Genomic DNA, 18,280 nt, shown 5'->3' on the forward strand with positions numbered 1-18,280 from the left:
TGACTCAGACTTTGCTCTACAATTTTTAAGCTTTTATAAGATATATAAGATCAATTATTTAAAAACTGAATTCTGATGGGAGTTTATAGAAATGTATAAATAATTCTAAACCCTGCCGTGTTTCTGGATGACACGTTCCAGCTTTGTGCTAGTGCTTGAGAACATGAAAACAGAACTGTTTAGTTCATTTTCACTGAATACACTTAAGAAAAACTAGGAGTGATTTGTAAATGTGATTTTAAAACATTCTTTTTCGTGAGATTTTACCTGTGTGTCCATCCTGTTGATGGACAAATGATTGCTCTTCTTTTCTTTTCAAGATATTGAAAGATTTACAAGATATTCTTTGTGAAGAACGAGAAAATGATGGGACTTCTGTTTAAAACTGACTGTATTTTTGTGTTTCATTTGAAGGTCATTCTGTGAGACTCTTGGGTCAGAAAAAGGATAATGGAAAACGGTTGGGGGGAGCGCGATTGGATTTGCCAAAGATTAGGAAGAACCCGCTGATAGAAATCATTTCCATCAATACAGGGTAAGAATCTTCCAAACTTCCTTATAAAATATTCATAATTGCCTAGGAATCTAATTTCAGTTTTCTCCAGACCTGGTGTGTGGTTGCTTCAGGTCATATAGAAAGGGAAAGGAAGACCATTTTTAAGCTCTTAAAGAATTTTGGATGGTATTTTTGCTGGAAAAAAAATCCTCAGTTACTTACTGGTATGCATGTATATATTTCATTAGCTTTTCTTTTTGGAAGAACCGTGCGTAAATGTATTCAATTAGTTGGAACATCTAGGTATAATTTTACTTAGAGGTTTCTTATACCACCAAGAAGTAAATATTTTTAGCAAAAATATGGTTTGTTTTATAGGAATGAAACCTCTTGCCCTTGTCCAGGTTCCAAGGGTGGGGAGGGGAGTACATTGGTGCGGTTGCACCCCCCTTTAGATCACACAGATCCTTTTTGGATCACAGGAGCATCAGCTGGTGACCTGGAGTCCTGGAAGCAGGTAAAAATCCCCCCATGGCACCCTTTCTTTTGCCATTCCTGTGTGCAGGGGCACCTCCCCATCCCTTCTAGTCCCCCCTCTATCACCTATTGCTGTTGTTGTCTGTCTGGCCTAGGGAAAGGAGTAGCTCTAGAGCTAATGCTGCTCTGCTCCAGTCAGGCTGCTGGGAGCTGAGCCCTGTAGGGACAGTGGTGGCTGCAGCAGGCAGATTCTTCCTCCTTGCTCAGTCCCCTCTCTGGTGTTCCTTGACAGCCTGGGAGCTGTGAAGTAGGGGTAGCAGCCACCCCCTCGGTGCCAATGACTGCTCCTCCAGCCCCCTCTTTAAAATCCTAGATCTGCCCATGTTCTTGTCCTCATTTTAATGTGGTCTTCAAGTACTGTATTGTATTGGATGTATAGCCCTTCTACTGCAGCTGAAAATGAATTGTAAGAGGCTGTACAGGAAACCTGATTTTCAATGGAAGAAAGTAGTTTATTTTTTATATATATATATATAATTTTTTTTTTTTTTAAAGAACTCTTGTGGAAAACTCTTGTAGACAAGAATCTATATTAAGTGTAGGCTTGCCACTGACACCTACAAGAATTGCATGCGCTTACCTGAGTGCAGTATTTTTCCCTTAATGACTCTCAAGTTCTATATTGACAGTTGTTTGGTGTCATTCTTATGTGAATAAAGAGCTATTAAAAATAACAATCGTATCTTACTGCATTGAAACACTGCGCATGGAACCCAGACTGGGAATAATAGGATGAGTCAGACCAGGTTTCATCTGAAGTACTGAATTTCTTATTTTTTGTCAATATTTGTTACAATCCTTACTAGTAATAGAGCAATCTAGCTGCAGTTAAAGTTACAAGCTGATACTGCTGTAATCCCATTTTCACATGTTCCTGACTTGTACGAATGACCTGCAGGTGGTAGAATAGGTTGCCATTTTCAGTCCTAGATTAGCAAATTTGGCAATCATCCTAAAAGTAAAGTGATTACAATCTAGATATTGTGAGATAACGATTGCTAGTTAACTGACTAGGTTGGCTATCTTTCCCCACGGAGTTTTTATTCTGGATATGTACTCACCCGTTCAATTTTGTTCTAATACAAAAAGCTTTCAGAAGGGGTGATATTAGGCATTTAACAGCTATCTGGGACTGTTTTAGAAAGAAGAGATTTTTCTTGTTCTTTGTTTCCTTCCCACTCTTTAGCAAATAGGTGCCAATTTATAAAATACTCATTGTCATGAACAGTTCCTAGTGGATGTGCATGATCATAAGAACATTGTACTGAACAGTAAAGTAGACTGTAAACTTACAGTATGATGAGCACACTTTAGTAAATGCCTGCGTGCATGCTTTTTACCCCATGGTAACTATAGGAAAGTTTACCCTCCCTGAAAATGGAGTAAGCTGCCTTGCATTTACTATAATGGCAATTTGGCCCTGTAAGGATTTGTTGAGCAGAAGTGGGGGGTAGCCAGTCCTGGCAGGTGAGGGACCCAATGATAATGGCAGGTCCCACCTGGGAGGCTGGAGGGATGAGGGAGGAAGGAGAAACAGACTGAAGAAAGAGCTCTGCTGCAGGTAGGGACCTAGAGTGACAGCAGCCCTAGGCAGGAGGAGATGGCTGACTTATGAGTATAATTCTTTTATATTTTGAAAATAAATTTAGCTGAAGAGGCAGCAGATGGACCCAGAGTGTAGCTGAGAGCTGCGGCTTAAGTGGATGAGACAGCTAAGCTTCCAATACCTTATCTTGTAATAAAGTTTGTGTACCCATGCCCTTATTACTTAGGCTTTGCTACACTGGGCTATGTCCTGTGGCAGACAGCTGTCAGAGCATGTGCATATCTCTGTGGCTTCTAGCATCTCCAGATTCATAGATGTTAGAGTTGGAAGGGACCTCAGTAGGTCATTGAGTCTGACCTCCTGCCCTGGGCAGGAAAGAGTGCTGCGGTCAGACGACCCCAGCTAGGTGCTTGTCCATTCTTTTCTTGAAGACCCCCAAGGTAGGGGAGAGCGCCTCCCTTGGAAGCCCATTCCAGATTCTGGCAACCCTGACTGTGAAGAAGTTCTTCCTGATGTCCAACCTAAATCTGCTCTCCATCAGTCTGTGGCCATTGTTCCTAGATACTCCAGGGGGTGCCCTTGTAAACAAAGTATCTCCTATTCCCTGCTTCCCTCCCCTGATGAATTTACAGGCAGCCACAAGATCATCTCTCAGACTTCTCTTGAGAAGGCTGAAGAGATCCAGGTCCCTCAGTTTCTCCTTCTCTCCACTTCATCACTAGGGATCCTAGTTTTACTTTGAGGGGAGAATGCAGAATCTGCATTTTTCCATGACATACTGAAAGTACATCGGTGTCCCATGGCAAGCAGCCCCATTTCTGTTGCATTTATTTTTGCTGTGGGTTTTGCCTCTTGGCAAATCAGCACCTCCCTCCCACCTCCCTTTCCACCCCACTAATTAGATGAGGGGCAAAATCTGCACCAAAAATAAGAGAGCAGAAATTGTGCCGCTTGCTGCAGGACCTCTGCACTTTTGGTAGGTCATGGAAAAATGTGGATTTTTGTTTTTTGTTTTTTTTAACTGAGATTTCCTACCTTTTCCCTGCGGAGAAAACTAGAATCCCTGCTCATTACCTCTGCCAGCAGAGCATAAAATGTGCCTTAGCTGGGTGCAGCTGTTAAGCAGGCCACTGCAGCCACCAGAAGATACAGGCATGTCTATACAAACATTGTGCCCACTGCTGGATGGAGATAGAAGCCTTTTTTTCCCCTCCAAGTGCTAGTGTTGCTCTGGGGGGAGAGAGAGAAGGCATTTTGGTGCCATAGGGGAGCTGTGTGTGCTGACATATTCGGCAACCTGCCACCATAACTGTGTATTGCTAGACCAGACTCTCATTTCATTAACCAAATCTAAGTAAAGATCATGGTGATAAGAATATCCACACACACACGCGCTGTTACAGTGTGCACACCCAGTTTATTGCAAATAAAGTTTGACCTAATTTGATGCATTTGAAGGCAAAAGCAAATAAACCCTCTGTATAAAATTACAAATCTTACCAAGGTCATTTCCTCGCAGAGTTGGTTGGAAAATGCTATATTGCACAATCATGATAACCAGTGTCTCTTGAGCTGCAAGTTATTGCTTTTTCTTGGTTTTTTACTTGTCTTTCCACTATATATGACTTTTTAATATTTGTCACTAGTTTCAAGGTTAAAAAGTAGTTTTCTGAAGGCAGCGCTCAGCAGGTTTCTCAGAATGTAAACATATAATCAATGAAGTATGGAGCACAATATATCACTCTGTTATGATTTGACTGTGTTCATTTTATCAGCCTAGCTTTAGAAGGCCATTTGAGAGGATTTTTACTATCAGTACCTTTATTTGAACTGACCTCATTCCTCGAAGTAGTATTGGAAAAATCTGAAGTTTAGGGTTTTTTTGGTTCACTACACTCTCTAAGTTTTTAAATTGGTCTCAACTATATTGTAAAAGGTCTTTTAGTAGTTAAAAATGTCTCTTACTGAAAATTTGTGATCTTATTTACTGGAAGGCTCCTTGGAAATGCTTTATTTTGGTGTCATGTTACTGTTTAGTAACTCTCAGCTCTTTCTATGCTCAGTAGGGGAAAGATTACCTTGTTTAGCATCTATTTTTTTTCTATCTTGAGGATGGCAGACTTCAAGTATATATCCCACAGCTCAAGAATGTATCCAAAATAAACTTCAATCCTGCATCTTCTGTGAAGAAACATGATCTACCTTCAAAAGAGGGCTTCAATAAAAATAGTATTTTTGATGATTCAGCTAACCCATTAACTGAGAAGAAAATCTGAGGGTATAATGCACACAGTACTCGTTTGCCAGAACTCTTCCTACCACCAGTACCAATTTCTCCTCAGTTGGTACTTAACCTATGCTTTGGCTAAAAACCCAGAGGTAGGTACAGTGTAAAACCATGTGCTGCAAAACTAGATAAGCCCTCTTCCTTCCACAATCTTCCTGTTTCAAAGACAGAACAGTGTTAAAGTCTCATTAGGAGTTTTGACACTAGCTGGGAGCTCAGGTTTATGGTTTGTAGTTGCCACATTTGAAAAGACAGTTCTGAACAGTTTTGTCCATAGGAAGCAAGAAGACTTTCTTCCTGTTTCCTCTACTTTATATTCAAACACCCTACTTTTCTCCCAGGCTTCTGTCTGTAGTATTGGTGTGTATAGGTTGACATAAACTACTTGTGGAGAAACCAAAGGTGCACCAGATGAACCCCATCTTGCCTGTCCAGCCACAGATTCCCCTGCCTCTTCTCTTTAATTCTTCACATATAACAGAGAAGTTGTCAGACTGGGGTTCTCTGGATGTGGAGTATCTTGTAAGTCCTCCCATAGCACTTCTGTAATAGCACATCTCCTTTTGCTAAGCTGTCTCATCCTTTCAACAGTGCTGGATTTTGTTCTAAAGGCCTTTTTTCTAACATTGCTTCTAGAAAAAATAGCTTTATGCATTGTTTCCATTTCTCTCTCAGCAGGTCTTTTTATTTCCTTTAGTTTCCCTGTTTCTTCATTTGCATTATTAGTTAATGCCCTCTTACTCTTTTTAATTTCAATACATAATGCTTGCCAATTTCGATACATAATACTTGATGCTTCTAGTGTCAGCAGACTTCCAGCTCTAAAGAAAACCCTTTGGCACATGGCTGGGGCTTTTCAGGTGTCTGAAATAGACAGTGTTCTTCAGTTTATAGCAGGGGTTCTCAACCTTTTTCTTCCTGAGGCCCCCCCCTTGCTGTGCAGGAGAGGACTGATTCGGCTCCCCAGCCCCACCCACATAACCCTGGGTGCAGCAGGCAGGACTCAGTGGTGGGGAGCCTTGGGCCCCCACTCACCTGAATGGTAGCAGTGCAGAGTCTTGCCTGTATACCTACAGCACTGCCCGCAAGATGGAGGCTTTGTGCCTGTAGGGCATGAAAGAGACTGGAGTAAATGTTTTTTGGCCCATTTTGGACAAATGTTTGCCTGCGAATGCAAATAATGGGATCAACAGCCAGCTAGCTGAGTTGCTAGAGGTACTTTCTAAAGAACTGTTTGGTGACCTTAGTATTTCAGGGGCGATATTGACCACTGGTGGATCTGTTGGTCTACTCACCTAGAAGGAGTTGCAAAAATTTTTTTGCCATGGTTAGAAAGCATTTTGGAGAACTAATGCCTGTCAGAATATGTATAGTATATAAATACAGACTAAATCTAAATCAGTATATGTGAGAGAGATGCTTTTATTCCTGTAGCATTTAAATACTGTAATGAAAGGTGAATCTCACTTGGTATTTCCAAAGTTTTAGGACATATTTTTGGGTTTAAAACACTGAGCCTAAAAACAAAAACAAAATCAGGTTTGTTTTTTGGGAAATAATATAAATATGAAGAAATGTAAACTTATTCAAAAAAAAAAAAAAGACATTTCTTATTGGTAAGTTTCATAATGACATTATACATTTGCCTTTAGAAAGTAAGAATGTATTTATACGAAAGGAATTTGATCCCTGGTCTTTGTAGGTTTCTAAGATATGCCTTGCAGTTTTGTAGTGGTGTTTGTTCAGATTTCCATCAACAAGGGCAAACCTTGACAAAAATGTTCCAAAACATAGTTTCACTTAAAATTCTTAGTTCAGTGATTCTCAGCTAGGGTGCCAGGACATGCTGGGGTGCTGCCAGATGCTTTGCAGGGTTCCATGTAGTGTGGAGAAAGAAGGGCAGGCGCAGGACTGTCCCTTTTTGTCATAGCCCAACCCCTCTGAAAAGGAGTTAAACACTGTAATACATAAATTAGTTTTTAAAATAAGGTGCCACTCAGTTCACAGAAGTTATGAAGAGGTGTCTTGAGTCCAGAAAGTTGAGAATCAGCGGCTTAGTGCATTGTATGGATCAGTTGGACTGAAACTTGCTGTTTCAAATTAAATAAATAAAACCAAAAATCATTAAGATAAAATATTTGCACTTTTAGTCCTGACTGCACCCATAGAGTAACTTCCATCACAATGCAGTATAAAGGGAGATTTCCTGTCATTTTCAGAGCTTTCTATGGTACTATAAATTATTTGGAGTTTAGTCATTTTATGCACAGTTTACTGGTGTTTTGTTTGCACTATTTTTAAGCTGATTTAGGGTCCAACTTATGAAAACTGGGTGCTAAAGTGGATGTACCCATGTTCTGTAAAAGTGTCTTAAACTCATCTCTCAATATCCTGATTAAGTAGTGATAGAAGACATTCTGAACTAGACAGGCTCAGGACTGCTGACTGTGTTTTTGTGCTCACAGTAGTCCAGTGGCTTCGAAAGCATTCTGCTTCTCTCAACGCAATCAGCACAGTCCCTGGATTCTACTTCAGTGTAATGGGAATCATCTTTATGGGTGGTTTCTTTTGCCATTCTTTCCAGTACAAGATTAATGTACATGAGCTATATTTGCATGCACACACACTTTTCATTAGGCTTGTAGTAAAATATGCATTATTCCCCAACACAGACTGATTTGGGTCCTCTTATATATTTATTGAATCTTTTTAACCAGTTTGGTCATGGACATGGGATCAGTAGTTGCCTTTCAAAAAGACCTGGCAATTTGAAATGTTTTGATTGGTTTCTTGAAAAAGTGACGGTACAAGTTTTTAAGTAGAGATGCACCAATACATCGGTCCCATATTGGATTGGCACTGATATAAGGAAAAATGATAACGTCAGCACTTGGCTTTTTTGGGCTGATGTAGCTCATTAATGTGGCTGATAAATGCTTTGCACATGTGGACAGCCACAGTGCAGCATGCAGGCAGCTAGGTGTGCAGCCTGTAGTGTGGAGAACAGCTGGGTCTGGCTGGTAAACCTGTTGTGAAGGAAGGGGCATGGGAGGGAGCAGATCGAGGCCCCAGCAGGGCTGAGGCAGGTGCTTCATAGCCGGGGCAGGGTGCAGGACAGAGTCGCAAGCAGCTTGTCCGGAGGGTGCAGGGAAGGGGGCAGCTTTTCCTGCTGCACACACTCCGAAAGTGCATGGGGGACATGTGCCCCCCAGATCTGTGTACGGGGCTAGGGCGGGCTGCTGCTGTGGGCTGGAGCTGGGGGCAGTGTGGGGCTCTTCCCAGCAGGGGAGTCGAGCCAGGGTTGTGCTTGGGGTGGGCGGTAGTGGTGCTAGGACAGAGATCTGGGATGTCTACAGCCCCCCTCACAGCCCCTGCTGGGAAGAGCCCAGTGCTGCCCTGGCCTCAGCCTGCATTGGCAGCCTGCCTTTGCCTTACATGCAGATCCAGGTACACGCACCCTTCCCCCCCATATCCTCCTGGGATGTGCATAGTAGTGGGAGCTGTTACCCCTTCCTTGTGTCCCCTGGACAAGCCACTTGCAGCTCTGTCCTTCACCCTGCTCCAGTTGTGCAGTGCCTGCCTCTGCCCCAGCCCAGAGGAAAGGCAGTGAAGATGAAGCAATAGCAGTGGCAGAGATCAGGGGAAAAGACAGTGGGGACAAGGCAACAGCAGTGGCAGAGATCAGGGGAAAAGGCAGTGGAAATGAGGCAGTAGCAAAGAAACTGGTTTGCAGACAGAAAGTAGCTCAGGATGGCTGGAGTCACAGGAACATGGGACAGGTGTTGGAGGTGGTGGTGAGCCAGAAGCAGGAGGGGGAGAAATGAGACAGAAATTAGAGGGGCAAGGAGCAGAGATTGGAGCAGGGTCAGCACTCTTGTAAAGCAAAACCTAACTCATGGTCCAAATAACGGTTTTATTAAATGAACACTGTACTGTACAGCTTGGTTTTCACACACACTCACACAAGCACTCCCACACACACACAATGGTAGCAGGAGAAAGAGACTCAGTGGAAGGGTTGGAATCCAGGTAGGGAAGAGAAACAAAGTCCAAGTCCTTGGTAGAAGAGAGGATGTGGGTGATAGCTACCTATGCAGGCTGGAAGGGGGTCCTCAATGGCCAGTCGGGGTCTTTCTCCCGCAGGTGTTGTCCAGAGGGAGGTCGCCAGCAGGGCCTCTGGGTTGATAGGCAGTATGATGTGGATCAGGTCTGGTCCAGGTGAAGATGGCGTCCCAAGGAGTCAGTCTTCACTGCCCCTTTTTATGGGGCAGACTATCTATGATCTCCTATGGGGAGGGCATGTCCAGGCAAGGTCAGCCCTGCTTCAGAGGGCTCCATATGTTCATACTGAGCATATGCAGCCTTGGCACAGTGGTGGGTTGCCTCATCTTTTGTTTCTTGAATGCTGAGGGTGGTTCCAATGGCTGGGTCGTTGGTGCAGGTGTTGGTTTTGATGGTGGGGTGATTTAGTAAGGGATCCTGGTGTCATTATGTTTCACTCATCCATTCACTCTTTTGTTTCAGGCATTCAAGGAAAACCAATTTACATGGGAGAGGTTACAGAATTGCAACATACTTGCACAACAGGGCATGGGGACAAGATGGGAACAAGATGGGAATGAATACTTGATATCACTTTACAGACACAGGCCTAAACTGTACAGTATTAATATGAAACAATAAAAATCAATGCACAAACAATTGGAAAACAGTAAAAATCAATACACACATAACAAAACACAATGTACAATATATAAAAAAGGGGCTTATTACAATAGTAGTACATAAGAACTTAGCTTACCTAGCTGTAATCACTTATAAGGGATAGAGAGGGCAGAGAGGGAGTCAGAAATGGCTGGGGAAGGGGAGGGAATGTATTTTTACATTTGAAAAAAAAAAGAAAACTGGGGGTTTTGCTACAGCTTGGGCACTCTGTATTTCCCTTTATGGCCTTGTCATCTTTTTGGTTCATGATTCTTAACATTTACTAATAAAATTCAGTCTGATTTTTGTGTCCTTAACAGTTTAATTAAATTAATCCCTGTAAGTTACATGCACAGTAATGCTGCCGAACTGTAGTCAATGCCTTGGAAAGATGATGTTGTTTTTATATAGCTTATGCCCCCCTGTAGAATCCTTTTGGCCACGTTGCCATTAACCATCTGACAGGAGAGGGAAGCAGCCTGAATTTGGGTGTACCTCTTCTCTAGGGAGTCTTCCACCCTTTAACGTATTTTGACCATGGTCAAATTACTTTGGGTATAAAATCACACAGACCCAAATTTTCTAAATTAGGGATAACCTTAAAAAAATATCGCATGCGTCATATGCTTATAAATCTCCTGACACACATTTTGGGTAATAGTGTACATATGCACAGCTACCTGATTTGAAGTTACAGATTTGTCAGGTACAGTATAAATACCTATCTTAAAACCTCTCAGTCTTACTGTGCATCAGTGTATTCTAACTTCCCCAAGGAACAGTAATTTTGGGAATGTTTTAAAAACAAGTTTTAATATTGCCAGCACCTGCACATTTTATCATTAGTTTGTGACATTTGATGCACATCTTAGAGACCCAGCTGCTAAAGTTGAGTAATTATGTAAAAATACAAAACCTTAGCTTTAATTGAGTGGGAGAGACATTGAAGACTTGACTAGAAGGCCTGGAAAGCAGATACATATAGCATAATAATTTTTTTATGATTTGAGGGGATTATAAAACTAATGTTATTGAAGTCTTTTTTTTGTCCAATTGCATTTCGTTGGTATTTTTTTTCTGTTTCAGTTTTCAAGAAATGCATGTAATTAATGTAATATCAATTCCATTTTAATACAGTAATTAAAAAAAGATACAAAAAATAAAGATAGCTGGCACAAGTAAGTACATCTCTGAAAGGCACACAAACTCCGGCCTTGTTTTGTCATTCTTTTTTGTGTCATAGCATCTACAAGGCACTTAGTATTCCAAACGTTGCAGAAACCACACAGCTCTAGCAAGAAGAAAAGGAAAAGATTGTTTACTGCAGTCTGTGATCTTTCTGCCAGAGGTCTCTTTCCATTGCAGCTTACTATAGCTCATATCCAAGGTCAGTGTTTCCTAATTAGAGCATTTAAATAGAACATTAATGACATAGTTATTGAGAAGTAGGTAGTTTTCAAATTATTGTTAAATTCTTACAACTGTAGCTTTTTAGACATAAATAATGGAATGTATTTTAATTTTTATTTTATATAGCATCTGCTTGCTGCAGTGCTTGAGCTGCTGCATAATGATAATTATGTTCTAAATCCATGGACCTGTGATGTGTAGGGTGGCACAGAGGCCCTGAAGCCCTATCACAGCTGAGTGGTTTTGGGCCCAGGGCCCTCCACCACCTCTGCCTAGCCTCCGCACTCCAGGATTGGGTCCCAAGGCCCTGCACCACCCCTGCCCAGCTGGGCCCAGGTCCAGATCAGTGGAGGTGGCGCAGGACCGCAGGGTATGATCTCAGCATGCAGGGGCAGCACAGGGCCTGATCCAGTCTGTGGATCAACACCATGTCATTCATCTGTCCTGCAGGACCAAAAGTTTCAGCACCATTGTTCTAAAGCATTGGTCTCCAAACTTTTTTGATCGCACAAAATCAGTAAAAAAATTTTGAGCACGCACTCCCAATATATGTATATTTATATAAATAGAAAAAGAAGCTCTAATATTTTCTTCCCGCACCCCAGTGGATCATCTTGTGCACCCCCTGGGGTGCATGCACCCCACTTTGGAGACCACTGCTCTAAATATCAGTTTTGAGCATTGCAGGCAAATATATTAAGGTAGTGGTTAAGACGAGAAGACAAATACAGTGAAAAGTATGACAAGTCAGTTGCTCACCACATATAGAGGTCACTGCAACAAAAGCTAAATTACTAAGCAGGAGATTTTTTTTTGCATACAGAATATGTTTGTGATGAACTTAACGGGAAGACTGAGTGTCCAGCTCATAAAGATTTGTTTTTCAGTTTTCCTACATGAAACCAGAATAGGTGAAGCCTGTATGAAAATGAACCAAGAACAGTGCGTTTAAGCGTATGTTCTGACGTTAGTGATATTTCTGTAAATATCACCAGCCTTGTTTAAAAACAAAAGTAAACAGTGAGATAGGTGAGACACTTGAGTATGTCAATAAAGTAACACTAACTTTTGTCTAATTGTACAATCAAGTGATAGTGATCTCTTTTTACTCTTATGGGGTTCCAACCAGAGCAGGTTAGCTTTTTGTTCCTTTTAACTGTGTCTTACACTCCTCCTTACTTAGAACATGTTATGACTTACTACTTACAGATGTGGGTAAGTGCTGAATGTCTGAGCAACTGATAAAGCCGCTGATGTAGAGAACACGTTAAGTAAATACAGAGTTATTAATCAGGTCTGATGGTTCCTGATCAGTTTCCTTGAGTGGGAAACAGGTTGAGAAAATGAGATCTACATAGTCAAACATGTCTGCAATACAGCATAGAAAGTGGCTTCTTCCTCTCGTCTTCCCTTTTTCCCCCTCCTCTTTTAATCTCTAGCAGAAAGCTTACACAAATATTGGGGCAAAGGGAAGAAGGTAGAGAATGAATTTGAATTTTCTTATCTCCTTACCTGAATGACAAAAGATGATTTTGTGGTTGTGTCTGTCCAAATCCAATGTTTCAGTGTCCTTCATTATAGAGAGCTTCAGGTTAACTATCTAAACAAATGACATGACTTGACTTGCAGTGGTTTAAAGAGCATGTAATTCTTGTTGTCTTCATTAAGAGTGGCTGGTGCTCAAACCTGAAAACAGTCTACTTTTATGTAGGTGTATAATTCTGGGCAACCAAGTTTGATAATGTTGGCAAAATTTTGAAGTGTGGAATGCAATGAAACCCGTATGTAATAACAGCTCACTAATTCTGACTTTCTGACACACCCATGTTACTTATGTGCAAGTCTCTGCACTGGCAAGTAAGCAACCTTAAATGAAAAGTTCAGTATACAAATGGGGTGCGCGCAGTATCAGACAATTACCTTTACTCATTCACTTTGGACAAGAGCAGTTATTTTAATAATTAGTGCTATATAGACATAATGTCTGTCTATGTAGTTACGATTGTCACTTGCCTTATAGTTTTCTCAGCTTTGATCTGCCACGTCCAACTTTGTTTATATCAAACAGTAGGCTTGAAATCTTACATTCACTTCTTTGATCATAGTAGGATGTCTCTGGAAGCCTGAAGGAAATATCACAAGGGAAGTCATAACTAGGGATGTAAATGGTGACATAACAGTTATAGCTATGCTGTTTATCATATAGTGACCTCTGGCAGGAATGGCCCTGGCCCTGACCCCTTATGCCTTCACTGTGCTTCTGGCATTGTGCAGGTCCCAGGCCATTGGCAGGAGGAGGTGTGGCTTCCTTTCACCCCCATGGGTAGGGGCTGGGGTTGGGGCTGCAGGCTGAGCCAGGGCTGCAAAACTCTCTTCTGTCTGGATCTTATTGCCATGCTAAGGGGTGCCAGGACCTCACACAGAGTAACAGTTCAGATGGGATATTTCCTGACACAACAGAAAGACTCCTGGCCCCATAGTGGGTCTACCCAACCTCTGTGCAGTGACACGGCCCAGGCAGGGTGATGGAGGACGGGCTCCCTGTGCCTTCTGCCATGCTTGTTCCGTTCTGCCCTGAACCTGGAAGGCTCCTTTACACTGCCAGGCTGGGCCCTTTCACTGCCAGGTTTGGTCCCGGTAGGGTGACTTCTGTCAGGCACACTGCATCCTTCTTCTCCTGCCCTTGTTGCTGGGGCTGCACGGGGCCTGGCACTTAGCTGGCTTGGCCCAAGGAGGTGCCACAGCAGCTGGAGCAGGCAGCGCCAGGTCTGAGGAGTTGTCGCTGGCTACTCACAACTGCAAATATGGCCCCAGGATATTCCTGATGGGTGGCCGCACAGCAGGGATCCCAGGCTGGAGCTGCTGCACTTCCACCTCTCACGAATGCTCTGGGACCATGGACACTATGTGAGGGGCTGGTGGTGCCCCTGCTTCAGCTGCTGCAGTGCTTCCTGGGGTTGAGCGAACTGCACCCTCAGCCCCACCTCAGGGCTGGGCCAAGCCAGGCTCCACATGGCCCCAGTGCTTTGGATGGAGGGGGAAGGATCCAGTGTGCCTGGTGGAGGCCTCCCCACTGGGACTAGATCCCCTTCCCCGGCAGTGAAGGGCCAGCTCTGACAGAACAAAGGAGCCTTCCAGGTCCACGCTATGACAGGAGGTAGAGGGAGCCCATCACCCTGCCTGTGCCCCGGCATTGTGGGGGTGCCAGGCAGACCCATTGCAGGGCCAGGAGTCTCACTGCTATGGTGGGAAAGCCCTGCCCAAAACCCTGTGATGGGGGTCACAGGGTCACCTTTCTTGCCATGGTGGTTGGATCTGGGCACGAGACAGGTCTGCAGCCCTGGCTTCATTCACAGCCTCAGCTCTTGCCCATGGGGGCAGAGGGAAGCTGCAGTTCTGCAGTTGGGCAGTGTCTCCTAGTGGCTCAGCTGTGCCTGTGGCTCCCCATTGGCCTGTGTGGCCTGTACAGCCCTGGGGACACGGTGAAGACTTAAGGGTTTGGGGCCATTCCTGCCAGAGGTCACTAAACTAGGTATGTGCTGTTGGTTAACTGTTTAACCAATGTAATTAGAGGTTGTCAAACAGATCACCTTTTTACTGATATTTACATCTCTAGTCAAAACCCAAATATTTTTTGTTTAGTGGCGTACTTTGGCTTGTTTTAGAGATGGGATTGGGAAAAATATTAGGCCTATGCGAATAGGAAAGTATTTGATTCAGATTTGTCTGATTCAGAGGACAGTGATTCGATTTGGATCACTGTGTTGAATCGATTTGGCCAAGTTGGCTTTGAAAGATTCGGGTCTCATTTGGAGAGTCGGCCATAGACTATAATAGGTAATCGCTGAAATACCTATAATTTTGTCACTTTTTGGCACAGTTGGATGACAACAGCAGGGATGGTAGCCCCTTCTGAGGGAATGACACCTGCCAAATTTGAAGGAGATAGGTGCAGGGGTTTCTGGGAAACTGCATCTCGAACTGCTAAAAGCAAAACTCATGTCGTTTGTGTGTGTTAAGGCAGATTTGGATGAAAACAGCAGGGGTGGTAGCACCTTATGAGGGCATGAGGCCTGCCAAGTTTCAAGGAGATAGGTGCAGGTGTTTCTGGGAAACTGCACCTCAAGGTGCTGACAAGCAGAACTCGTGACATGTGACTTCGTGTGTGTGTAAGGTACAGTAGGATGAAACCAGCAGGGGTGCTAGCCTGTAATGGGGAGCCTTCCCGGTGCTCAGGCAAAAAAGCTCACAAAAGGCACAGAAAAGCTGCAGACAGAGGCCTGTGTGCTGTTTCTGTGTCCCTCCCCCAGAGCACTGTGATTGGAAGGGGACTCAGGGAAAGATCACAGTCACTGGCCAGCTACAGATGTCAGTCTTTCCCTCCTTGCTCCCCTTCCCTCTTCTCAGTTTCTGTTCCCCTGAAAGACTGCCTTCCGAATCTCTGAATCTTTTCCGAATTGGTTTGGAGGCTCCGAATCAATTCAGAGGTGTTTTTGGTCTTCCAATTCAATTCGGATTTGGTGATTCAGCCTCTGAATTGGGCCAAATCTTCTCCAAATCAAATTGGTGACCAAAGCTTCGCACCCCTTAGAAATGATCCCTTCAGCGAATACCACATTTTTGAAAGCATGAATAAAAGCCTGGAAATTGAAAGTTAAGATTACAACAGAAAAAAAAGTCACACACCAGCCCCCTCTTAGTTGGAAGCCCATTAGGCACAATGGAAAACTACAATTATGTTGTATCCATAAACTGGTGTGTAGGATAACACATTTCTTCTTCCCTTTTGATTTTCCTCTGTTCTGGCCTTTGATTACAGCCAGCTGCCTACCACTTTCCTTCTGTATTTCAATCATTCTTCCTTTACTAAGGTACTAAATTGATAATATGACTGACTATCTGTCAGTTGTATTGCACTTTTAGGTGCTGCAGTATTTACACAGGTGCAGCAAATACCACCCAGACAATCCTACCTGATAACTTGTATTTTCCATGGAAGTGAATATTAGGGACCAGCCCTAACCTCAGACAACTTGCTGCTTTATTTGATCAGTTACTGAAAATTGAAAAGTGGAATACGGTAGCTGTATGTGCATTTGGAAGGAGCTAAGGACATGATTGTACACTACCATCCACTGCACTACGCTCTCTGTGATTATATTCACAAGGCACAATGCAGTACAGCTTAGTGATACCTGAGCTCACTCATTGAGAGCACATGTTAGCCAGGATGAATTGCTGCTGTATGGTAGCCAGATTGCTGCTGAGCCTAGTGTGTTTTGCTTTGCAAAATACTACATTGCACCACTGAGCCATAGCCTCTATTGCTGTGGTAAACTATCACTGTCTTTAAGAACATACACAGTAGCCAAAACCAGTAGCATTTAAATCTCTGGTAGAAGGCAGGGTAGACTTGCACATTACAGATTCTCAACCAAAATGTTGCATCACCATAGATGTCTTGAAATTCTTTCAAGGGTGCCACAGTGCCGCACAATGTTAGCACAGTTGTAGGCATGCAAGCATGAGTCACAAGTTAAACCTAGAGATTTCAAATAGAAGTTCATGATGTTAAAAGTATTCTGACCTATTGTGGTCTTAGTTCTTTGGAAGACATAAACTGCTGTCTTATTCTACCAGTCAAAAAATGAGTAAAAACTAAGAGCTATCATTTTCTGAGGAGTCCTTCGAGTCTAATAAGGGGTCCCTCAAGTCTAAAAAAGGTTAAGAACCATGTTCTCATAAAGTAACTAAATCAGAGGTGCCTGCAGGAGCTTTTGTAAATTGCGTCTTTCTTCATTGGATGTTATGCATCTCTGTCAAATTTGCCCTGATTATACAAGGTTTTTAAATGTCAAGGACTTCTCATACAGGAAAAAGATGGAAAGCATTTAGACTTTGAACCTGTTATGGTTGGGCCAAAAAATAGATAGTTTACATGGGAGCTGTGCTGTGTTTTGGTATCATATACCCATACAGGAAATCCAGTGCTGTGTTCTGAGGAGTTGCTTGGCTTGACTTTACTCTGTGCCTCTCTTTACTGTAAACATGGCTTACTTGTTTGGCTGAGTTTTCCTATATGAAAATAAAACTAAAGGTAGAAAATTTAAATTCTAATTCACTTGTTTTCAACCTAATATCCTAAGCTGAATTTTTACTCAGAAAATCTGAAAAAGTACTATTTTTCTTAAATTATTTTTTAGAACATTCACTGTAAAGGCTTTATTCAGTTTTATGGGATGTATTCAGTCATTTGAACTGTATTGCATTGGATCTGTTTGCGTGGCAAGGACATTTTAAAATTAGACTGAATTTCTTTCATGCAACTTGCCCAATGATGAGTGATGAGGAAAAATGAAAACAAACCCTTATCCACTGAGCTTTATTTTTGAAATGGTTCTTCTCTGTTTATAGTTTGTATCTGGCAACAGTTTTTTTTTCTCTGTGTATAAGTGATTTAATGAATATAGCTGTATATTAGATAAATTATTTGTTGAAATATTTGGTTTAATGTCTCTCTTACCCCTCCCCCTCCTCCCACCAGAAAACAAACAGGAAAAGAAAAGAAAAGAATCCTACTCTCCGGCCTACCATTGCAACCCAAATATGTGCTTTACTGAATGTATAAAAGCTACAGTTGGGAGGGAGCTCCATTTCCAGTCAGATTTTTACCATCAAGGGTTAGGGCACATTCCCATAAGTCACTGCAGTGAATATGTGGGTGCTGCTGCAGTGCCATTTTGATCAGCAGCTTACACACAAGTGCACTGTTTCTTGGTAGAGTTTTCAGAATAGTTGATTTCTTCCCCAAGAAGAAAACTGTGCTTCGGATGAAGTTATTTCTGCATGACTCAAACAGCTGCATTGTGGAGGCATGCTGTGTCCACATGTGCATTTGTTTTTCTTCATGAGCATTTGTTTTTCAGAGTAGTTATCTCAAATGCAGAAGTGTCAGCAGAGAGTCCCTTGAGAATCTGCTAACTTGTTAGATGCATTTGAAAGCCCCAGCTGAAGTAAATAAAATATTCATACTACCAGAGATGCGTGATAAAAAAGTAGCATGATACTTTTAGGGAAGAAAATCTCTCCTTGCGGAAGGCGATTTTTAATCTTGTTTACTTTTCTTTGGGGAGTTTCACAAATTTAGTATTGTATTGTGTTAGGCCTCAATTAGCGGAAGAGAGGTTCTCAAGGTTACCTTTAGAAACATTAGTAACATTCGGACAACCCAATTAATGGCAGGATTCAAAGTGCTGATATCCAGGGATCTGGGTTTTCCGTTTCCCATGGAAAAACAGAG

The 18,280-nt window shown here is 42.5% G+C and overlaps 1 protein-coding gene across 1 annotated transcript in view; it reads left to right on the forward strand.

Moving 5' to 3' along the window:
* CDKAL1 (CDKAL1 threonylcarbamoyladenosine tRNA methylthiotransferase) overlaps positions 1 to 18,280 on the forward strand; it is a 673,650-nt gene that overhangs the window by 261,378 nt on the left and 393,992 nt on the right. Inside the window, exon 8 of the mRNA XM_090039422.1 lies at positions 415 to 535. Within this exon, the coding sequence (XP_089895548.1) occupies positions 415 to 535 (121 nt within the window). The remainder of the gene's footprint in view (positions 1 to 414; positions 536 to 18,280) is intronic.

The sequence above is a fragment of the Crocodylus siamensis genome, chromosome 3 (genome assembly GCF_052110815.1).
Source record: "Crocodylus siamensis isolate JL-2025a chromosome 3, ASM5211081v1, whole genome shotgun sequence".
Taxonomy (NCBI): Eukaryota; Metazoa; Chordata; order Crocodylia; family Crocodylidae; genus Crocodylus; species Crocodylus siamensis.